This window comes from Anabas testudineus, chromosome 15 (genome assembly GCF_900324465.2).
Source record: "Anabas testudineus chromosome 15, fAnaTes1.2, whole genome shotgun sequence".
NCBI classification, from domain to species: domain Eukaryota; kingdom Metazoa; phylum Chordata; class Actinopteri; order Anabantiformes; family Anabantidae; genus Anabas; species Anabas testudineus.
The window spans coordinates 8,765,951-8,789,083 of record NC_046624.1 but is presented as its reverse complement, the minus strand read 5'-3'; the positions used below and the strand labels follow the sequence as shown (position 1 = coordinate 8,789,083).

The following is a 23,133-nucleotide window of genomic DNA, read 5'->3' as shown; positions in this document are numbered from 1 at the left end:
GCCCTGTGGATCTTTGCACAGTGTATTCTCTCTGACCTCAAATATTTGCTTAGTAAAATGAACCAGGGTTTATTCAAAGCAGATTTTCAGCCTCTTGTATTCACTCGTTGGATAATGCATTAATGAAACACTCAGTATCTGTAAACATAGGACAGGAGCAATCTGCTCCGGATGAATAATACGGCCAAAAGTCCAGATGAGACTGTGAAATTTCTAAGAGCCAAGACTAATAACAGCATCCATTAGGAGATGAGAACATTCAAGAGGCAATGCCGGCCTAGTGAGGAGCCAACGCAATAGGCACCCAGCTTGCAGAGAAGAACTGCACAGACATTCAGCTGATCGGTGGGAATTGAGCTCATAGTTTAATATAGATTTATCGTCTTCACCACATAAAAATGCAAATTCAGATAATATCATCAGCCCTCTTTCCTCCTTTTCCCTTCCTTAGGAGTTGTTAAAGTCAATGAGCTCTTAAAACCCATAGCTGAAGAATTTGTGAGCTGTTCTGCGGCTCTGTTGGGACTGCCTTGACTTAGTTTTCGTAGACGTCTACTGTCTGCATTTCCTGTGTTTGCCTTTGGCTCTAGTGTTTGTGTACTGTGTGGTAGTGAGGAGTTGGATGTTTGCTGAAATAGCTCTATAATGGTTATTTTACCTGATGATATGCTGCGTTCTATGACTGGGTACCTTTGTAATGCCACCTGTGTCCCTTTGTATTGTCTGCCAGTTGAAAGGAGGCATAATGTGGTATGAAAATTATTGTCACTCTCTCTCACTCTCATACCGCTTCTTGCTTTCGTCTGCTTCCTTCTTCTCTCATAGTTGTAAGCCCTCTACAGAAAGATCTTCTTTACGGTATTCAGTGCCTAATTGCCAGACTGCCTAATTAGGGATGTTACCCGCATCATACATTTTTGCATTGAGGACATCCATCCTCTCAGAGAAAGCTTGCAGTCTCCTCACTGACTCAGTCCCCCCACCACGTACATACAGACTTTGTCGTGAAGCTAGCTTGCCATCTAGTGGTGCATCTGCAACACTATTTAGTCACATGGTGTCTGTGATTGAGTCTCTGAGGAAAGCCTTCATGGAAAGCCTTAGCCAAGAGACTATAGGTGCAATCTTGGCCAGCTGAGCTGACTCTAAAGTCGGCTGCGATGTCAGCCATCTCTTTATACGTCCCTGAATATTTAGATGGCCGCGAGTTAAAGAGAGCATTGTGTGCCAGTCAGAATGGTGAAAAATGCTAAGCTGCATTTGAGCCCCTGCCAGGCAGCTGTCGGCTTTGCCGTTCTCTTCCTGCCCCGGCCGCTCCTCTTAACCCTCAGTAAACAACTGGAACAAATCCTATTTTATTGAGGCTTTTACCAAGTCTCTGCAAGCTCCAGTGGCCAGGCATTTTCTGAGCTTGTGTAGTGTCCTAAGATATCACACAGCAAGAGCAATTAGAAGTATGGGTCTCTAATTGGGTCCTTAATCAGAAGCAGGTGAGGCTGTGGTCCCTGCACTGTGTTTTGCGACACTTCACGCAAACGCCATGATTGATATTTACCTCATAATGTTGATCGCTGATTTGCCACAGTGAGCAGGTTTGGTGGTGAGCATTCTGTCAGCTGCAATATATTGAGCTGCATACTCGGTGTGCATTTGCTGAATATTTGTCCCTTTCACCAGCTGATGTTGAAACCGCTCTGAAGTAGCTGGGCTGAGTGTAAGAGAAGCTGATATTGTGCCTATTTGTTTACACCGAACAAGCATACTTTCGATTTGATGTCACTTAGCTTTTCCTTTGATCAGAAGCTGACGTAAGCTGAGTTTATGTGGTGTTATATTAATTCCAAACATTTTACTTGATAATTGGGCACATTGCAGAGCTACTCGCTGTGAAAGGTTTAAGAGGTTGCTTTTCGAAATCTTGGTATTTAACTATTATAGCAGGTTTTTTTGTTTTGTTTTTTTTTGTGTGTGTGTTTTTTGTTTTTTTTTTTAGTCTGATTCTTATGGTTCATGGTGCAAAGTTTCAAATGAGAAATGAAGAAATATTTGCAAGAGGAAAGGATGACATTTCAGAATTAATTACAGAATAAATTAGCTTTTGCTGGCTGATGTGAGTAATTTTCTGTATCTTGTCTGAATCTGGATACAAGCATTCCTAAGGCACAGTATGTTTGACCGAAGAACCGAACGGGGCAAATGCATCTGTTTCTATGCGTCAGTCCTTGTTTTTCCATCTTCTACAGGCCATGAGCAGAGTCATTTTCACTGAGGAATTAAAACTGTGACAGGCTGTGTTATAGCAAACCGTCTCTTGCTTCTTTGTGTGCATGGTGCATGTGCACATTTTATTTTTGGTTTGATTACGTAAGTTCCTTCCTGGGTGTTTGTGTGTATTTTAAAGTCTGTGTCCACTGTAACATTGCTGTGAAGGAATGATTGTTTTCCACCCAAACCATAACCCCAAGGTCTCCATGGGGTCATAACAGAAAGCTCTATACCACCTACTCTTTGTTCTATATATTGTTAAAGCTAAACGTGACAATATTATGAGGGTTTATCAGTTTCACAGCTTTGTGCACATTTGTTCTCCAAGCAAATACAGCTGCTGCATACATGCTACATAGTTAGTTCCAGTTAAACCCTGTACATCACTACAGACAAAAGGCTCAGGTGGCCTGAGTACATGTCCCCAGAGGGGGACGAGGCTCAGCTCAGGCAGAAAGAGTGGGAGTGGCATGTGAGTTTTTTAGTCAAGAAAAGGTCATCTCTCCCACAAGCTACAAAACATTGTCACAGCCCAACTTGGCTCAGTAATGTCAGATAGATTCCCCTTCAGGACATCGGACCCCCGTGTGTCACACGTGAGGCAGGCAGATGAAAGAAAAGAAGTAGACATCTGGAGGTTAGATGGTTCAAAAGCCACGTTTAGTAGGTGTCTAGACGATAAGGCTACATTTGAAGGTTTGGTAAATGGATATGTGGTTACGTGCAATTTAGCAGAAATGAGAGGTTCCTCTTCATCAGTAAAGGTTAGATTTAAATTTGGACGCCATAGCCAAAACAGAAGTTTAACTGTTAAACATGATACCGATAGTGATCCCTGCGGAGCCCCTAAAGGGACATTGGCAAAAAAAAAGAAAAAAGATAGTATCTCATAGTCACGAGATAGCATCACAAGAAACTTTTTCTTTTCTTTTTTCTATGCCAATGTCCCTTTAGGGGCTCTGTGGATCCCAGAATAAAGGTGGCAAAAATTATTTTGTCCCTCTGTGCTATGTGTCAGATTGAATTTGGGACCTGTGGCGTTCATTCAGAGGAATCTTCCGGCTTATCCACTGACCCCTCCTGACACAGACATTTGCCAGGTGGATTATCGGGGCTTTTTTTGATGATATATCTGCTTTATTGCTAAAAATGCAACACGTTCTGCCGTCTCCCATTTTATAGTGCTTTGTTGTCCCAGTGTGGGTAGTTGGACATGGGATGTCTCAGAGAGCATGTTGACATTTGGGATAAGGATTATGGAGTCATCATAAACGAGTGCCTCTGCTGTGTGTCACTGTCGCTGTTGACTTTGCTCTCAGATTTGGGTTTGTGTCGCAGGACTGAGCCAGACCCCATGTCTGCGCGTTCCTTTTACGCTTTACAACTCGTAGCAGAGCTGAAACCAGTCGAGGCTCAGATACATGTGGATTAAGTCGCCAGTTCTAAATACGCTGTCAGTCTTCTGAGGCCTACTCCTTACCCCCACTCAAAAGTGGCTCTAGCTTTTCTAGCTTGAGTAGTTGATGTTATTTTATATAATTAGAGGTTAATGTGGAGCACTTTTCACATCTGCTCTATGGTTGGCATGTGTTTAGAGTGGAACAGATAACTAGTATATGTGAATATGTGATTGGTGACCCATCTCTCATTTACTAAAGAAGTTCATCTCTGTCTCCCCTCCTCCTCCTCTCTCCAATCCCACCATCTTTCTCTACATCCTTCCTTAACTCTTATCCTTCCTTGCCTTCCTCTGTCTCTAATCTACTGCAATGACCTGAAGGAGGGCTTCACACTGCAGAGCTCAAATAATAATCAAGCACTAGGATGTTGTCAAATTTATAGGACACTGAGCGTCGCATAGCAACAGAGATTGCCAGGGTGATCCAACAGGCACTGGAAGTTGGGTGAGGGAGAAACAGGGCGAGTGACAGGAGACAGGAGGAGGAAGGAGAGATGACAAGAAAAACAGGAGATGAGCTGAGAGTTGTAGAATTATACACAAAGGGAGAGATAAATGAGAGATGGAGAAACAGAACAGGAAATGAGGGTTATGGTTGGCTTAGCTGAAAGAAAAGACTTGCACACACCGCCGGCTAGTGCTGTGTGCTTCCAGTTGTGTTCTAATTCAAGTTATCATCATAGGGACATATTTTACTGTGGCACATACAGGTGGTGTTAAGTTTTAAAGTGGCTTGAATATAGCAGAGCAAAATAGCCATTTAACTAATGGTCCAAATCCAACTGCAGGCTGCTTTCTTCGCTTTGACTAAAATCCTTGTACATCAAAGAAAATGTTATTTTGTTTGTTGTCACACATTTCTCATGTTTTTCACATTTTCACTTTTTTTTTTTTATAAGTTGAAATCTTTAGTTTCAGTTTCCTCTTCATCCTTGTTGCTTAGTGACTGCTTTGGACTGCAGTTCACCTCTGACACTTATCTTTCTTCTGATGTTATGTCTACACATACAAAAATCAAACAAAAAATAACCCAAAACTACAATAAAGCTTTGTATAACGTGCAGAATAACAGAATTAGCACTAGGAAATAAGCAACTAGATCATCGTCACCATTACCATCATCACAATGCATGCGCTGTTGACAATGGCATAAGTTTAACCATAATGCTTTGCATACCGAGATGTTTTTGTCCTGATAGTTTTGCACTGAAGAAAAAGCTGATTCTGACATTGTAAACACTCTGTAGGTTTTCACCCTGTTCACATAAGCATTTGTTGTTTTCTGCAATGACAACAAGTCTACAAAGTGTTTTTCTACTAAGTGGAAAAACAAATTATGATTATAAAATGACCACAATTCGGAGTGTCAGTGGAGCCCCTTTAATTACATTTTTATAAAAGCCTAGCCAGTCCAAACATGACATTTAAAATTGTACTCAAAATGGCATCACTGCAGATGTCAATTTAAACAAGATACTGTAAAACTCTTCAAACTCTCAACATACATCAAATTCAGCAGGGGAGCATCTTTTGCTGTAGTCTTTGGGTGCTCCTGGTCACGACTTGATTTTTGGCATCTTGATTATTTCAGTATTCCAAAGGCAGTATGTCCCTTCAGAGGTTGTTATCTCACTGTGTCACTGGCAGGTGTTTCAGTTTGGAGAGTCAACTGAGTACAAACGGTGATGACAGCTGTGCTCCGGACTAATTATTTCTTGTCACTGTGCACAGATTTGTTGGGGAAGGCGTGCTATTTTTTTGCTTTTTTACAAAGGATTGTATGAGCTGTTGGTGTTTAGAAATATTTAATGAATATGTTATCAAAGAAGAAAAAGCATATGTATTTTAGATGCATATAGCACATCCTGACAGGTGTGTCCACCATGTTAGTACCTGATAAACTAAAGGCAGTCCATTGGGACTGAATAATAAAGGCAGTAATTGAAGATTAAAATATCTTAGTATTTCCTTTTGTGAGTACACTATATGTCACAATTACTGTGTATATATATATATTTTGTTGCTAACCTCAGGTAAGATGCAGGCGGAAGTTTAATAACATAGAGTTAACCTCAGATCATAGTTTCTGACTTCATTAGCTGAGAACCCATTATTGAGTCCCACTATTTATTTTGATGACACTATGCAAATACGTGGTCATAAAATTAGTTAGCAAGAGATTTGAGGGCAAAATGTGGAGAAATAATTTTGAAAGCTGCATAATTCATGTCCTACTCGGAATAATAGCATATGAAATATTCATTAGATAAATGACTTATCAGTGTAGTCTGCTTTTGTTGTCAAATTCAGGGGCAGCAGGGGCTAAGGCAAGAACAAACACTGATCTTTTTGCAAACGTAGCAACAATTCAGTGTCAACTTATTAAAAAATGAAAGCAGAAAAAAAATTTCCACCCTTAGTGAATTGTTTTGTTTATATCTTTGTTTTTTTTTTTGAAAAATGGATGTTTTACACAAACACGATGGGCTTTAAATCTGCATATAGCACGCCGGCGCACAAGCACTTATTGAATACCTTGGCTGCCACTTTGACTGCACTTTTCGTGCGACAAGGGTAGCCAAACTCAATTATATTTCAAAGAGGTTGTTCCAGTGGGATATAATGTCATTTGAAGTCAAGGGGTTTTAAGGCTTAAAGGTGCTGTTCTTAGCATCAGTGCAATTCGAAATCTTCCAGCTCTTCTTAATGCTCACATTAAAGCACATGTGGCTTCAGAGCTTCATAAACACAGATGATCAAAACATGCTAGCCGAGCCTGTGTCGGCACATTAAACGGCACGAACAGAGGAGAGCACTCCTGAGAAGAGGCACGAACTGGTTTCTTTGTGTCACTATTAAGTCTAATGTTTATATGTGCTATACCTTGGCTTGGCTGGTGTTTTCATAAATCCTGTGTGTTGTTGACCACAAAAAATAAAAACAAACTCACCCTATAAGCATAAGAACACATGCAAACTGGTTATTAAAGGTTAAATGCCTTCCTTTGTCTATGGTGCTGGCAAACGTACGTGTCAAATTTGACCCACTTAATCAAAGTCTGCATGCAGGAGTGTCAGAGGGAAGAGACGGGGGCGTTTCTTTGTCATGTTCTTCTTTTCTTTCAGCCAGTGATCCTTCCCTTCTCCACAGATATACACAGCCACTTAGTTGAAATAAGTTGTTTTTGTGCCAGCCGTAATGGTACATACAGTAGGAGAGAAATACGATGTTCCACTATAGGAACTGTGTCAGATGTGTCAGAAACTTCTGTCAGAAACAGCTTAGAATGATTTTTACCTGTAATACGGATATTTGCCACTCAGATATCATTCTACGACTGATTATGCTGCTGCACAGGGAATTGATATTGGCCAGAGTACCATCAACTCCTAAATGAGTTGGTTTTACATCCATCTTGTGTAAAAATCAGCTAATTCCAGATGCTCCTCGTCTCACAGAGCCAGTGATGCTCTGCCAGTTTGTAAGATGGCTGAAAGGATATCCACATAGCTTTATCCTCTTGTCTCATGGGGACATAAACCCCCTTGATGTAAATTATACCGACATTTGTTTGCTTCAGATAGTATTACATCACACTAAGATGTCTGCTTTTCAAGATTTGCAGGCTTTCAAATGGTTTCCAACTTTGTAATTTACAAAATGTACAAAACAAACACAATTTAAAGCAAAACGAGTTAAAATGGTCACTTTGTTCTGACCTCGTTGTGCAGTGTTGGATAGCGCTGCCTGGCTCGACCCGTTTCTTGCTTTATGTGCTCCTTGGATTGATTGATGCACAGAGGGACTTTAACAGCTGGAAAGAAGGCAGTAAACCAGAGGAGGGAACAAAGAGTAGTGGGCCACACAGGGTGCAGCAATTAAGCTGTTTTCTTCTTGTTAATTAAAAGCAAATTAGAGACTGCAACAGGAGTTGCTGTCTATGCTTAATTGCTGGCAGCATGTATGCTCAGCCACACCTGTTGTTGCACCTTCAGTCACTCATCTTAATCTCTTTCTTGTGTGTGTGTGTGCGTTCATTAGGGAAGAAGAGGAAAGGCTGGGGAGCCTGGACCCAGAGGCCTGCCTGTAAGTCAAATAAACTCGCACACACATACAGCACACAGCAAACCTGCAGTCCCTACTGTTTAAAAACAGTCAAACATAATGTGTTTTCATGTTTTTCTGCATTCATCCTAACATAATAAATAATTACTGTTTTACATGTCTGGACCGATTACTAATGAAAACCAGTTCAGCACTAAAAGAGACAGCACAATAAAGCAGCTCTTATATGTGTATAGTGTGTTAGCGCCTAGATATTCTTCCATTTAAAATCCAATGCAATTTAACTTTTATATGGCAAAGAATTCCCCTGAGATTACCCATGTGGACACATTTCAAAAGACATAAAGTTAGCTTAATTATAAAAGCATTTTAGAGCAAACACCCAGTCATAACAGCAGGAATGTAACACCAAATCCAGTTAAACAAATGCAATTACTCTGTTCTCAGTGAAACATCTGTGTAAAGTTGGTGCATTAATTCCACGCTTAGTCTGTATTGATCTTTTCAAAATCTTTTGTAAGCAGGCTATTATTAGCACAAAACCACATGGGGTGCATTAAGGTAGCACTTGAGAACGCGTGTATTGATGAGTAGGACAACTCTGTCTATAAGGACTGTTGACTCCTTGAATTATGGTCTGTTCTTCAGGCGTCCAAACCAGTCCCAAACGCTGTTTATGTAGTGACCCATGCACTAAAGGGCACAAACAATATGATGCGTTAAAGGAGACAACTTGTCAGACTCTTAAGTGCTCTGATGTCAGGATGAACAGGGGTGCTTAGGCATCATGCAGTTCAGATGTTTGGTTGTCCAATTATTTTCATGCACTATTGCCCTGATTGCAATCTCGATCTGGATGTACTTGTCTTATTTTGCTTCATCCAGGCGTCCAGAACGATTCTGCTTTGCTTCTATCAGCGTTATGCTCAAAAGGGTCCGTTACAATTATACCCTATGACATAATAGCGGCATTCAATGTTAAACCTCTCCCACATGACTCAGTGTGTCCCGTCTCCGTAATAACTCATAAAGTTGTAGGACACAAAGTTGTGGGTGAAAAGAAAAGACAGAATGGAGAAGGTGTGACATTTCTAAATGGCAAGGTCCTGATGACACCCGTAGCATGTGCCAGCCTCTCCTGCTTCCCCTGCTATTGGCATTTATGAGTCACCTGTTTGCTGAGGTAGCTCTCAGAGGCGAAATCATCTATTCAAAACACACACCAGGGCATCACTCTCTCTTGTCCATTAGCGGCAGCAGTTAAAGGGGCAGCGGTTATTTTCAAAGTCAAATTAGCTTCGCACGACAACACACTGTATTGTTCACGTGCTCTGTGCATACAGTGCATAAACTCAGTTGGCAGCTTCATAGCTAAAGCTAGTGCAGTCTAATACATAACAGATGTGTTTTGTTAGTTTGCTAACCCGATTTATATAAATGAGGCTAAGTTAAGTAAGAGAAACATCTCTTTGTATATTGAAATACATCAAACTACAGCTTCCAAAATGATCCTGCAGTTCAATCAAAGTCTCAATAAAAACATCATCACCTTCATGAGGGTACGATTTATTACAGCACTGTTAAATTAGACTGCATTAGATTTAGTTATGTGTACTTGATAAGCTGCCAACTGAGTGTTTACTGTATATTATGCTCACAGTTATGTATATAATTGATTTTTTATTTCTTTTTTGTCACAAGAAATCCTTTTGTCCTTTTCCCTGTGTAAAAAGAATGTTTCATTACTTCTAATTGCTGGGTCCCACAGGAACATGTGAAGGGGAAAGCGTCAAGGTATCACTCAAAAAAATAAATGGCATCACAAAACAACGCACTGACATGTTGTAATTAAAGTAGATTGGAGCTGTGTCCCTGTTTGACAAACCCGTTCTCACCTGCACTTCGAGCTAGGCTGAATTGTCAAGATGACTGAGCTGTGTTCATTGCAGCAGTCCTCCAGATGAGAGAGGAGTTTAATCATCTGCAGTGTTGTTTTATAAAGATGTGGCTTATGTAACTACTGTGTCCCAAGAAGCCAGTCCAGGCAAGTTAGAGATGTGTGTGACCAGAAGCAGAAAATGCTCTGTCCTTTCTGTGTTTGTATTCAAGAGCACATCTCCCTCACTGGAAATGGCAACTTTCAGTCAATTGTTGCCTATCTATACAAGTTAAATAGCTGTTCCTACCCTGCACCTCCTGCAGCGCAGCACAGCGTGACTCAGTGCTCACACTCCAAACAGACAGATGGCCATTATGTACAGTGCTTTTGCAAAAAGGGTCTGCAATCATTTTCATGAAGCCCAGGGGTGTTGTAGCTCACCAGAGGCACATGAGATATGTGGTGTAAAAAAAACTTTCATACATGGACCTCTACCAGGCCTCCCGCTGTCTCCGCTGCTACCCGCTTTCTTAAATGACCCGCCACCACACACAAACCCCCAGCGGCCCACTCGCGATCATGCTCCGAGTGAAAGCTATTGTGTAGTGGACAACCTCATGACCACAGCTGTTCATGTGATGTATCGGTGCGTCATTTGCCAAGGTGTCACCTCGAGATGCAGAATTCCTCCTGCTTCCTCTGCCCAGTGGAACGAGGGAAGCAGAAGTGTCACCTGGCCAACCTTGAAAAAGAAAGTTGTGTCTATGAGGGCACACGTATTATACTCAAGTAACAAATAGATTGTTGTATAACAAAAAAAAAAAACTAAAGTAAATCTTACCTTTACCTGCAGAATCGAACTACAGATAAGAACGATGCCTGTAGAGTCGCACTAGAAAACAGCTAGCCATTAAAATTAGGAAATTAGGTTAAACCTTACAGTATGATAAAAGCATGTTATGAATCATGTAGTTCAGATTGTTTGACCTATACTGATATTAGTTAAGAGATGAGATGATATGAAACACATTCAGTGTTCTACTGCTTAAATTAAATATTCAAGCCAGCCGTGCCCTTGCCATCAATCAGTCATGTCCTTACATTACAGAAATATCTTTTGATCATCATAAATTAACGCCTACTGTGGATAGCACTGTAGGAAAACTCTTATCCCGGAGAATCACTTTACATTTTAAACTGCTATAAAGCTATAAGGCTAAATAATTACATCTCCAAGGAATGGAAAGGAGCTAGTTGCATAAATAGTAATAATTGAACAGTATCAGGGAATCTTTCCACTTCTCTCAGCACTGTTTCTTGTGCATTTTTTACTTTGGACAAAACAGACGCAAATTGAACTGTGAGCTGAGCCCCCTCTCGCTCACACAGCAGACTGTAAATGTTATAAAAAAAAAAAAGAAAAAGAAAGAAAAAGCTCTGTGCGGTGCATGATTTGCTAGGAAGACAGTGTTCTCATGAATCACATCTCCATAACTGTATCTCCCACTGACAGTTTCAAACGGGCCCTGACAGAACACTGCAGATATTGATGGATAGACAGGGAGGGATGCAGACAGGCTTAATTGCAGTTTGATGACTCGCCAGTGTCTTGGAGTCAACATATCATCCACGGTCATCCACAGGTGGGCCAGTTCCCTGTCCTTTACACGCTGGCTCTCTCAATGTGTAAATAAAGTGATAATCAGGATAAATACAGACGTGCCGCAGTTAATCTCATTTGAAAGGTGTATTAACTTGTTACATATCCCTCTGCCAATAAACACACGTATAAGGATTTGTCATGGAGATCTAACAACGATAACCACTGTAACACTTTTCCATGAGGCTATGCCAGAATGCAGTTCAAAAAAATGTATGGACGTGACATCCTGGGCTATTGCTAACTCTCCATCAGTTGCAATTTATAATGAATGATAGCACAGTGCAGACTGCCTCAACATTGGAATAATGTTTACTGTGTACGGTCACATGTGTTTTACACTTACACTGTATTGTCAGTGACCTTGACTTGGTCATACATGGCAGCAGTCTGCTGACTTAATAGAAGCCTATAATTTGCATGAGAGATGGATTAGAGAGTCAAAGGAATGTGGGAGGGGCTGAAACCGAAAGGCAATTATTGTTTTTTAGGGCCTAGGCGCCAAAAAGGAGCGTGCCAATATGTTGCAACCTTTCTCAGATGTCTCTCTATCATGTCAGATTGCTAAACAGATGCCCCATAATGTCTCAACGCCGCATTTGAAGTCTTCTCTACAAATCTTCACACATGTCAAACAAAACAACAATAAGCTTTGAGCCACCTAGTTTGGGTTTTTTTTCCTAGTTTCTCTGTTAATGAGCGTTGTCATTTGGAAAATGAATAGAAGAGGTGAGCTTTATTAAATGTGTCGTGTGGTGTGCAAACAGTGTATTTCTCCCACTCTGAATGCATACGGCACGTGGCTTAAATAGTGCCGGGTAATGTCACACATTTGGCGCCTTGTGTAACAGTAAAAATATGAGCGTAAAAGGTCATAAGGAAGAGCATATAATATGATGGGTCTTTTGCTGAGCTTCAGGAAGATGAAATGTGATGCTCTCCTGCATAAACGGTGTGTATATAAAAACCGGAGTTGCACAGGATGCAAGAGCATTTGTCTTGCAGTTATGTTTACTTTGAGTATCCTCTGCGTATCCCAATAAAATGCTCCGAGGACAGCTCACCAGCAGTCATAAAGTGCCATCTATTGGCAGACAGAAAAATAAAAATAAAAGCAACTTGGTACTGCTGCAAAGCAATAGGGGCTTGGGTTTTTCATTATCCTTCTAGACTCCCATAATGCCTCATAATAATATCTCATAAAGCCGCGAGTCTTTCATACCATAATTAGAAACTGTTTTCATTTTGGGTGTTGTGTTTGAATGTTTTTTTTTTTTCTGATTTCTTATTCATAACAACCGCGCTGACTTCCTGAGCTTTATGTCTTCTTTTCCTGTCTTTGCTGTCAGTCATTGTCAATGATCTGTTCTCTCTCTTCACATGCAGGGGGAGAAGGGTGAGTCTGGAGTCCCAGGAGAAAAGGGGGGGAAAGGAGAGAGAGGAGACCCCGTATGTATTTCTCCCCGCCGTAACATTTTTTCAATGCGGTCGCTTTACAGAGTCATTAACCAAGGCCTCCTCCCACAGGGCCAGCCAGGTGCCGAGGGGTCTGGTGGGATGAAAGGACAAAAAGTAAGCCACATCAATGTCAAGTGTCATATAAGTTGGTTGTGGGGGAGGGGTGAGCATGACTCAAATCATTTTCTTGAGGCTGACAGTTGGTGTCTCTGTGAATCTGTGTCACTCTGTGTGTATATACTGTTTCTACGTTTATATAATTTCACTTGTTGATTCTGAACTCGACTCAACAAGAATAATTCAAAGCTTTGATCCAAACTACTAAAACAGACATAGACTCGTTTCGGACTTGCATGTTTGTGCTAAAATTCTGATGGATAGAGTTTATCATGTTTCAGTTGTTGGACAAATTGGAGTATTGATTGGATGGGAAGGCGTTTGACTCATCATCATCATGAGAAAAACGTCATTCCGGTCCATCCCATATGAAATCCTCCTGTTCCCAGGATTTAAGCATTGTCCAAAGATCTGCACAATCTCTCATAATATACTGTCTATAACACAGTATATTTACAGATGCGGTGCTATGTTTTCTTGAATTGAAGAATGGAGGCTCCCAAATGCAATACATCAGAATTAGGAACCTTGTAAGGTTCCCTGGAGCTCCCAATACACACATTACAGTGGTTTGTACATGGTTTACATGATGCAGTAATTACAGAAGCATTCTACATGATGCACATGAAATGCAAACCATTGCAGTAGGTGTTTTAAAGAACTCTTAATGTTTTCTTTCTACTCATCTTGTGGATCTTTTTTTACATAAGTTAGGGGACACAGGGCTTTTTCCAAAGTTTGCTCATGTTATTGCCTCCTTCAGTTTCGGCCCAAACCCTTTTGATGTAGCTGTTCCAGGCCACATGTAGTTCGTCTAGTGAATCTTTAAGATCTGTTTTTTTTTAATGCTGTGTTTGTTTTGTTGATCTCTGTCTATCAGCCAATAATATAGTGACTGATAATATGTTTGTGTTGTATTGCCAGGGTGATGTTGGCCCCCCTGGTCCTCCTGGTCCGGTAAGTACACATATGGAAACGCATGTAGTTGAATGAATCAATTAGAAGGAGATGAACAATGTTTAATCGTAAGGGCGACAAGTCTATAGTGACTGACTAATAGCCAAGAAATTATCATCATCCCAATTTTTATTTTTGTGCCTCATTCGCTGTTCCTGTCCCATCATATAAATATTTAGAGACTGGCAGGGCAGTGTTTACCTTTGCTGTCACACCTCCAGCATGGTGGTTTCTCATAACCCATTTCCATTGCTCTAGATGTCCTCGTTTTTAGATGTATAGTTCCCATTTGTTTCTGTCCAGACGTGAGATCCGTGTTGATAAACGGCATGAAACATGGGCAGCCTTTACAAGGCAGCCAGAGATTAGTTGGGTTGAATTTTTACTGGGAAGTAGTCTGTGCAAGCACTGAATGTTGTGAACTATAATGTCCTCTATATCTAGTGTCAAATGAACACATTTGCACTAGCCATCACCCACTAATGTTTTAATCTTTAGCTGGAAACAAAAGCATCCTGATAGTGTGAATTAGGAGGCCATGCGGTGCGTGACCGGTTTCGAATGTTAATAATTGTAAATTACAGAAGAAGGCTTTTTTGTTGGAAGACGCTGGTGCCACTTTTAGTGGAGAAGATAAAAACAGAGAGGGCCTGACGTCATGGTGGATGTCTGATGTACGCTGAAGCTGACACAGAGTGGGTGGCACTGAGATGATAGAACTCATTGGTTAGGCATTTTAAAGTCAAAAACACACTGTGACAAATCAGTTAAAGATCTGCGAGGGGGTGGTAATGACTCTAAAGACACGCTGTAACTATGAGCGTCCTTTTTTTTCAAAAAATAGAAATTAAAGGATAAAAATTGTCAAGTATAAACATGTTGTTGGAGCCTGTGTGTCACAAAGAGAGGGGTTTGACATTTAGATGACTCTGTCCTAATACCTTTTGTTCCAAAGATCTGCCTATTGAGCCCCTGAAGGCTTCAGACATGAGCTTGGAAACAAAGTTTCAAAGCTTTCATTCTTACTCTCATTCTCATTGCTTGTTGGCAAGCGATTCATATGGAAATTAGACAGCTTAATTATACAGTGAGGAAATATCACTCACTCTCCACTGGTTTCACTGGTTTCTGTCTAACCAACAAAAAGTCTACTTGCTTAATAAGAATAGATATCAATGTAGGCGGTTTTAATGGCTGTTCAAAACACTGAGGTCGTGCTTTGCAATTAGTTTTGAATGGTTGTCTCTTTCCCCTAAATTCCATTTCATCTGGGAGAGGAAGATGAAAAAAATGTTTCTATCAAAACTCAAATGCTCTGTGGTGTTCATTGTTGCGTAGTGAGGTGTGGGCCACCCGGCGTATAGAAGATGTATACTAAGGCAGCAGCTAGAGGGAGAAGCATTAGTCATTTGATAAATGAGGCTATTTGAATATTTACTACCAGTCTCTGTCTGTCCTCTCTGCCTCCTCGTGGAAGATAATTTTGGCACTTAAGCATTGATTTCCCTTACACAGCAGAAGCAAGGGTTCAGATCATTACCCTCCGTTCATAAACCTTCTTGTGCCTCTGTTTATTAGTGACAGGGAGGAGCAGCAGGCTCACAGGCGTGCACGGCCTCCACTTTCTCCACTAGCCCTTAAAATGGCAAAACAGTCTTTTCCGCTCTGAGGCTTGGTCCTGCTTTACAGTCGAGTTTTATAATCTATCAAACTGAATCTGTTATTCCAAGTTTTGTTCAGCAAATGGCTCTGTGTTAGCGTTTGATTGCTCTTGAGAAATATTTCTGATCTGCTCACATACTGATGGCACTGAGAAATTGTTCTGCATCCGAGGAAAGACAACTGAGCATCTGGTGAGTGACTGGAGGGTGAAGTCTGCCCGATTATGCAGGCACTCCACTGGGACAGTAGGGGATTCGGAAACTTACTTAAAGTTATTTTCACCATCGCTGCTGAAGAAGAGCAGAGCACTTCATTTCAAATATATTTTTATAGCCTTTAATCACAGGAAACACGAGCATCTGCTCAGGTGGACAGATATAAACTACAAAAACTCCTAAATGAATAAAAAAAATCCCAAAAAGATGCGTCCTCCAAGATTTAGGTGTATGTAAGTTTTCCCCCTGGATATGATTTTTTAGTTCTAAGATTATTTCTATTTCTATTGTCTCTTCCTTTTTTTATCATTATGCTTAAAACAACCAAGACTAAACAGGTTAGAACTGCATACAGGATTCTTTTGTCCAGTTTACACCAACAGTTCATTGTGCACCTCCTATCGAGATTGTATCTAGATGTGCATGTTCCACGTGGGATTAATATGTAGCTCCAGGGTTAGCGATGAGCAGTCCAATTGAAAACAATCGCTTGTATCATCAGCGACTGCACGGTTCCATCTCTGCCTGCTGTGAGAGCGCTTAGATAGATAATTGCATTTTAGGGACAGCTTTTTTTTTTATTATTATTATTCCTAAACGGGTGTAAAATAACCCCCTTTAGAAATAAACTGCATAACACAAGTCTCAAGCTTTGCGAATTAAAATGCCTTTGCTTTTGCACATGTGTGCTTAGTGTGGTCATTTATGTGCAAAGTTTGGCCAGTGCACAACATCCCCCCATCTGCCCTGGGTGCATTTGTGCCTACGTGTTTAATAGGTCTGAAAAGCTGTCAGGTTGTATTCTGATGCACAGCAATGTATGTTAATGCCAGGTCTAAATGAGGTCTGCAAGAGTGATTTAATGCTCATGTTGAAAAGCTTTATAGCTTAGCAATTTCTGCTTTAATTTGGGGTTTAATGTGGACATATCTCCTCTGCACTTATAGTAGTTCCAGGCATCGCGCCAACTTATCCTGCTAGTCTCGACCTTTCTCCTTCCATTTCATATAATTTTGTTGTAGAAGGCAAAGCCCAGTAGCCTTGTCTACCAATTTCTAAGTTTCACAGAGGTTGTAGCCATAAAAGATATATGAAAATATTCATATATCTATATAGTGATTTATTTTTTCAAGTCAAACCTATGATTGGATTTGATATCAAATCAAGTCACGTTGAGTATGTACAGTATATTTTGGAATCAAGATTACAGAGGTTTTTTTTTTATATTACCTTTTAAACAATTAAATGTTCAAAAGCTTTTATTAAATCCTTTTTTAATTTTGCTTTATTTGTAATTGTTTAGTGGAGAGTGTTTAGTACACTGTATTTTTCGTTACTTCTAGGTGATGACAGCTCATGGATTAAGACACCTCTCTGGAACTGTAAGCAGCTTATACAATTTAAAATGATAAAATATACACGTAAATATCATAAAACCTGAAAAGTTTCTATGTGGCATCTTATTTTCTATTGTTCTACACAAGGTTCACTTCAGTTAGATTTTGAAGTGGTCTGTTTTCTCTTGTGTTTGAGGATGAAGCCAAGGAGAGGGCCCAAAAGGGAGAAAAAGGAGATCAGGTAGGTCACTACAGTATTTGATGTTTCCCTTTTTTTACCTAATATTAATAAAAAACATTTGGTTTGGAAAGAATAAATGAAGCTCACCTGCTGTTGATGTCCTGTAGGTGTCATTTTTGTGCTCTGCAGAGGTGAAGCACAGATTAATTGATGTACAATAATTATCAAAACTAACAGATGTATCTAGCTAAGGAGATTACAAACAGCCATTGACCAAACATCAAAAGACAAACACGTACACAACATACACAACACATACTTTTCTAAGTTGCTGCTGTTATTTTATTTACATGCTCGGAGAAGAAAAGCAAACCTGACAAATGAAATACCGCTTTTATTAACCTTCACACAGTATTAGAGCTTCTTACCTCATGAAGGTCCTTGAGCAAATAGTGTTAAACCTTACCCCAGTCAGCAAAAGCAATGAATTACTTGAGCATTTTTATAATGTACTTCTTGAGAAATGATGATTGTTTGTCTCCACTATTTCCTGCAGGGTGAGAAAGGAGTTCAAGGACCCCAAGGCTTCAAGGTAACTTGTTGAAGATTTGCTCACAAACCTGATTATTATCTACTGCCAACACACAAAAAGGCCTCAAAGTCTTCATGTCCAGTCCACTGTGTATTTTACTATACAGTATGTGTGCAGCGATGCAGTATACAGGTTTATGAAGATAAAAAAAATACAGTTTTATTGTAGAAAATGCTCTTGTTTTTTAAGTTTTACAATTGAACTATAACACAGCAGAAGTTATACATATCTATTTTGTGAGACGTGTTTTGACTGGTTGTCAGAGAGCCAATTTCTGTAGCCACACACCAGATGCAGTTGAAGTGAACCTTCACTCCTTCCTGTTGCCAACTCTTATTTCTTTCCTACAAGACATCGGAAATCGTCTCTTTCTACAGTTTACTGAATTCAGAAAGACACCAAATATATATTTAGTGGTTATTTGGACAAAAATAAAAAATGTCAGTTTGAAAGTTGAATGTTTTTGTCTCCCTATCCCAAAACCTCTTTCTCACTCTTTTTTGGTAATGAACAGGGAAACATAGGCACACCAGGACAAAAAGGAGATCAAGGACCGGAGGTGAGTCTTTGCTTTCACTGTATCTCATGTCTCCAAAGCCACTGCACAGATCCCTAAACACCTCCTGAATACAACAACAAACACTGAGACGATACCTAGACACACACGTGACTACAACTGATGTGATAAAACTCGATCACACCAGGAGGTTTAGACTAACATTAAGCATCATACTGAGGCGTGAGCGTCTCACTGAACCACCGTGTTCCACTTTATTTGAATGGGTTTGATGAAAAGGCCTGTTTCCATGGTAATAATTATTATACTATCGGGATATTTGTAGTGTAATATGAGCGCAAAAGAATAATTGCCTACTCTGCTTTAACAAGGGAAAACTTAGTTTACGTATTGTACATGTGCAAGTATAGTCACAGAAAGGAAAAACAACGTTATCACTGACAACACGTAAGCATTCATTTGTAGTTGTGCTTGTGTTTTCTATTTATTATTCAACATAAGCTCAGTTTTCATGGTAATAGATGAATTGTTTTGTTCATTAGTGTATGCAAAGACAAGACGGGGGAACGTATAAACAGATGCATAAAGATCACAACCAGTATTTCATTTTTTATTTAAATTAATATACACACGCAAACTTTACGAAGATATACTCAACATATAGTAAGTAGCATGAAACCATGGATTATTAAATGGCAGCAGGGATGCCACTTAAAGAACCATTTGAAACACCATGGAAAATCGATGCCTGCAGTGTAGCTGGCTGGGCTATAACATTGAAAGCCCAGACTATTCTGTCACCAAACAAAGGGAGAAAATAGCCCAAAGTATTGGTTTCTCTTTGTGTTTTGCCAGGGGAAACAAGGCCTGCCTGGACCCACTGGACTCCCAGGACTCCCAGGCGAGCCAGTAAGTATATTGGCACTAGACACTAGCACTTGATGTCAAGTCTTCCTTTCTCTCATTGCCTTATCTGTCACCTTGCCATATCCGCTACTCTCTAACTTAGCCTGCCAGAATAAAAGAGAGAGATAAACAGATAAAGCTCAACAGGAAGAGACAGAAAGGACGCACAGAGAAAAGTCCAGAATTTTTACACAGACGATCAGTAATCAAATTTAAGAATTAATTAGTGGAAAGAGGCAAATCTAAGCGCTTTATGCCAGGAACGGAGGCAGAGGCCCAATCTGTTCTCCACACCTGCTTCGGTAATGAGCATCTGTCTTTATTCAAAAGCAGGGAGGGAAAAGAGGCATTTCATAAATCCTGGCTAAGGGAAATTATGTTGGAACACGGCAGCCCGCTGAAGCAGTGAGGAGGAGGAGATAAATGTGTGTGAGGAGATGAAGGCCTTGTGATAGATGTGTCTCTTTTTGCCACTATTTACAGGGCTCTTCGGGGGTGCCTGGAAGAGATGGCCTGAAAGGAGAAAAGGTAGGTAAACCTCAAATCAAGTTCTCACCTCAAAGAAAAATCGGAAGCTGTGATGTTTTATTACAGTGTGAACGTGCTAGACAACTTGTGAGGATGCATTTCAAATGACTCAGCCTGCGAGGTATATTTAGTCATGTAACTTTGTGTATTCTCACATTTGATGCCTATGACTACTCATTATTTGCCCACTTTTTTTTTTTTTTAAGAGGACTTCCAAATACTGTGCTCAAAGTGGAAAAGCGCGCAATTGACATGCATATTTGATGGGGTTTGTCACTTGTCAAAATAAATGAAGCCATACTCAAGTCTCCCCACCCACTGGAGTCACTCTGTTGCACTCCAGGGCAGAGAAATAAACTTAAAGTGCTTAAGCCTCCTACGTTCATTCACATCTATAATCGTCCTTTGTCAACTTTGCCATGCAGATGTTAACTCCGATCCAGGAGCCAGCCGTGCTCGTTTATATTCATGTGGTAGGCTATGAATAACTGTGAAGAAGCAGTGTATGCTAAATATGAAGCTGGAGCCAAGAGACAATTACATTGGCTTTGACTGTAGATGTTCAGCCTGGACTTTCAAAATAAATATTTTTAATAAGGTCGTCATTTCGCAAACGTTACTGGCTCAGGCACGTGATCTTTAACGTAATGTGTCGCGTTCCTTCTCAAGGCCATGTGTCAACAAGTGGTTGTAGATGGAAGGCAGGTCATAACCCCCGATCCGCGTTGAGGCCGGTTTATTGTTGTTTGATGTGGATGGAGAGAAAGAAGAAGAGAATTCTGAATACTGCCTTTCTGTCTTTAGGGGGACTCTGGTGGAGTGATCGGGCCACAGGGACCGCCAGGGCCGAAGGGTGAGCCTGGAGAACCTGGAGGTGGATATATGGTGGGTACCACACCGAGCTTAGACAGTCACTTTCATCTGACCTTTTTGCAAACAGCTTTTAAGCTGGTTCTAGCTGGTTTCCTCGAGGGGCTGGTTTCCTCTAGGAAACCAGATGTGATTAGCTAATCCACCACTGAGTAACACTAGACTGGGTAATGACCTATCCTTTGGATCTTCTAGCTGCTGAAGCACTCTCTTTTATAGACATGGCTTTGCATATAGACGTGTTCATTATAGCCTCACTAAAAAAAGGTAGCACGTGTGCAAACGAGGCCTCAGTCGTGGTAGACGGTGCTCGTTCAGGCAGAGGTATTGGACAGTGCATGGAACTGTCAAGGGGAGATGTTTACAGCAGGTCTTTGACCTCTCGTGTTGTTAGATAGTTGAACAGCTAAACAAAGAGAGATATATGTGGTTTAGAGCAGCCTTCCCTCTGCATAAATCCTGGTAGTCCTTTTACCAATGCCATTTCTGTCTGGAGGCATTGTTGGAAAATGGATTCTCGACATTTTATGGTCTTTGTTATGTAAGACAAAGAACAGGGAAAAGAGCAATAAACAGAACTCAACGCAGATGGTCTGAGTGTCTTTAATGAGTCAGCCTGCTCAAGTGCTTAATGTCACTTAATTGATTTTGCTTTTAAATAAATAATGAACAATTTAGTCTTTGTTTCTTTTGACTTATTATTTGTATGGATAGGCAGTCTCCCTCTATTCTCAAGTACTGATAAAAGGTTTTGTTTCAGTGGAGTGCCAGAACATAATGTCTAATGGAACTTTTTTATTTCTCTCTCTCTCTTTTTTTTTTCCAATAAAATGCAGTTATAGGACCATATTGTTTGTTTTGAAAAGTTGTGAACGTAAACTTTCCTCTGTTTTATGTTTGACTGTATTGGAACTTGTCTCCCTGAAACTGCACTGCTGAATTGCTGTGCTAGTTCAAATCCAACTTCTGCACTGTTAATTTACATTGTGCAATGTAGGACTTGTAACGCTAATACATGCTGACCACAGAAATCAATGTCTCATCTGGACTGTACAGTAAATAATGCTTACAGTAACCTCGATTGCAATCAAAGTTTTTCTCTGTGGTATGGCATTATCAGTGTGCCTGTGTACAGAAACTATTTAAAATGTTGTAAACAGTATTGAACATGAGCTCATAATGCGGTGCTGTATTCAGACTGTTTCCACTGCGGAGTGTAGCTTTTATAGATTCAATATTACTGTTTAAATCCCAGCACCAGAGCAGGTGTTTGGGCTTCACCTCAGGTTTCAAAGTGAATTGCTAATGATTGTGCAGAGAGCCCCCATTCTAATGCATTCTTCCTGTTGTTTTTTAGGGCGATGGGTTGTCTCTAACTAGGGGGTCTCGTGGGCCCAAGGTAGGAATCACTGCAGTAATGGAGCATCATCAGCACAACTATCTCTACTTCCCACTCTGTTAACTTCTACGCAGACAGTACATCAGTGTATGTTTTACTTTAGGTAATGCTACAGATTCATGTTAACTAGTACAGTAGCCCTGTCTAAAAGACTTATGCACATATTGATCTGCACCAGATGTCTTGTTCTGAATGTGCTCAGAAACCACTATAGCAGAAGTAACTTGTTCGAATTAATTTGGAAGTGGATGTTATTTAACACTTCATTATTATAAAAGTGGATATTACATCCTACAGTGTATTCAGTGTAGGATGTTCAATTAATTAATTTATTTTTATCTACCAGATTGTACTTAAACGTACAGGTCACTTTAGATAGTTGTAGCAGTACAATGTTTCCGATGATACCATGCGGAGGCTGGTAGCACATTTAAAAAATACTGTGCTAGATGGCCCAATTATCCATGGTGTTGGCATCTTCGAATATACTGTTTATCGCCACACATGCAGGACTTCAGATGAAATAGATAATGAACACTGGCCTTGAACATAGTTGTGTTTCTTACCTTGAACCTATTAAGGTAACACGTAACGAGAAAATGAGTTCTGGCGGAGCCTGAGTAGTCAGTAATTACTGTATGCAGGGTAGCAGCTCTCTGTGACTTCTGGATTCACTATCATTGAAACCTGCCCAACACATCTCTTGTATTTTTATCAGGGTGAGAGAGGTGTCCCAGGATTGCCAGGAGACCACGGTGAAAAAGGCGAACCTGGAGAGAGCGTTGTAGGGTCACCTGTGAGTATGAAGGATCGATCGATCTGTGTTTTCCACATTCATTAGTTAGTTCCAACGATGACACCTTCAGATTCTTGTTTTGATGCGTTGGAAGGTTGAGATCCTCACTGATCATCAAGATCAGTGATGAACTCCTCGATGATCCCGATCTTTGGTGTGTGGTGCTGGCACATTGCTCCCTACGTTCACCCTACTGTACATACGCCGCACTGCTAGTTTAAAAGATTTGGTTGTGAGTGAGTCTGCTTTCATTTTTGAAATCCAGCATTG

General features: G+C 40.4%; 1 protein-coding gene across 1 annotated transcript in view; it reads left to right on the top strand.

Moving 5' to 3' along the window:
• The window catches only part of LOC113159455 (collagen alpha-1(XIX) chain), an 80,247-nt gene that overhangs the window by 34,637 nt on the left and 22,477 nt on the right, over positions 1 to 23,133 (top strand). Inside the window, exons 15-28 of the mRNA XM_026356147.1 lie at positions 7,766 to 7,809; positions 9,547 to 9,583; positions 12,715 to 12,777; positions 12,856 to 12,900; positions 13,828 to 13,860; positions 17,081 to 17,119; positions 17,271 to 17,315; positions 17,812 to 17,847; positions 18,362 to 18,406; positions 19,220 to 19,273; positions 19,754 to 19,798; positions 20,603 to 20,683; positions 22,026 to 22,067; positions 22,786 to 22,863. Coding sequence (XP_026211932.1) covers positions 7,766 to 7,809; positions 9,547 to 9,583; positions 12,715 to 12,777; positions 12,856 to 12,900; positions 13,828 to 13,860; positions 17,081 to 17,119; positions 17,271 to 17,315; positions 17,812 to 17,847; positions 18,362 to 18,406; positions 19,220 to 19,273; positions 19,754 to 19,798; positions 20,603 to 20,683; positions 22,026 to 22,067; positions 22,786 to 22,863 — 687 coding nt within the window. The remainder of the gene's footprint in view (positions 1 to 7,765; positions 7,810 to 9,546; positions 9,584 to 12,714; positions 12,778 to 12,855; positions 12,901 to 13,827; positions 13,861 to 17,080; positions 17,120 to 17,270; positions 17,316 to 17,811; positions 17,848 to 18,361; positions 18,407 to 19,219; positions 19,274 to 19,753; positions 19,799 to 20,602; positions 20,684 to 22,025; positions 22,068 to 22,785; positions 22,864 to 23,133) is intronic.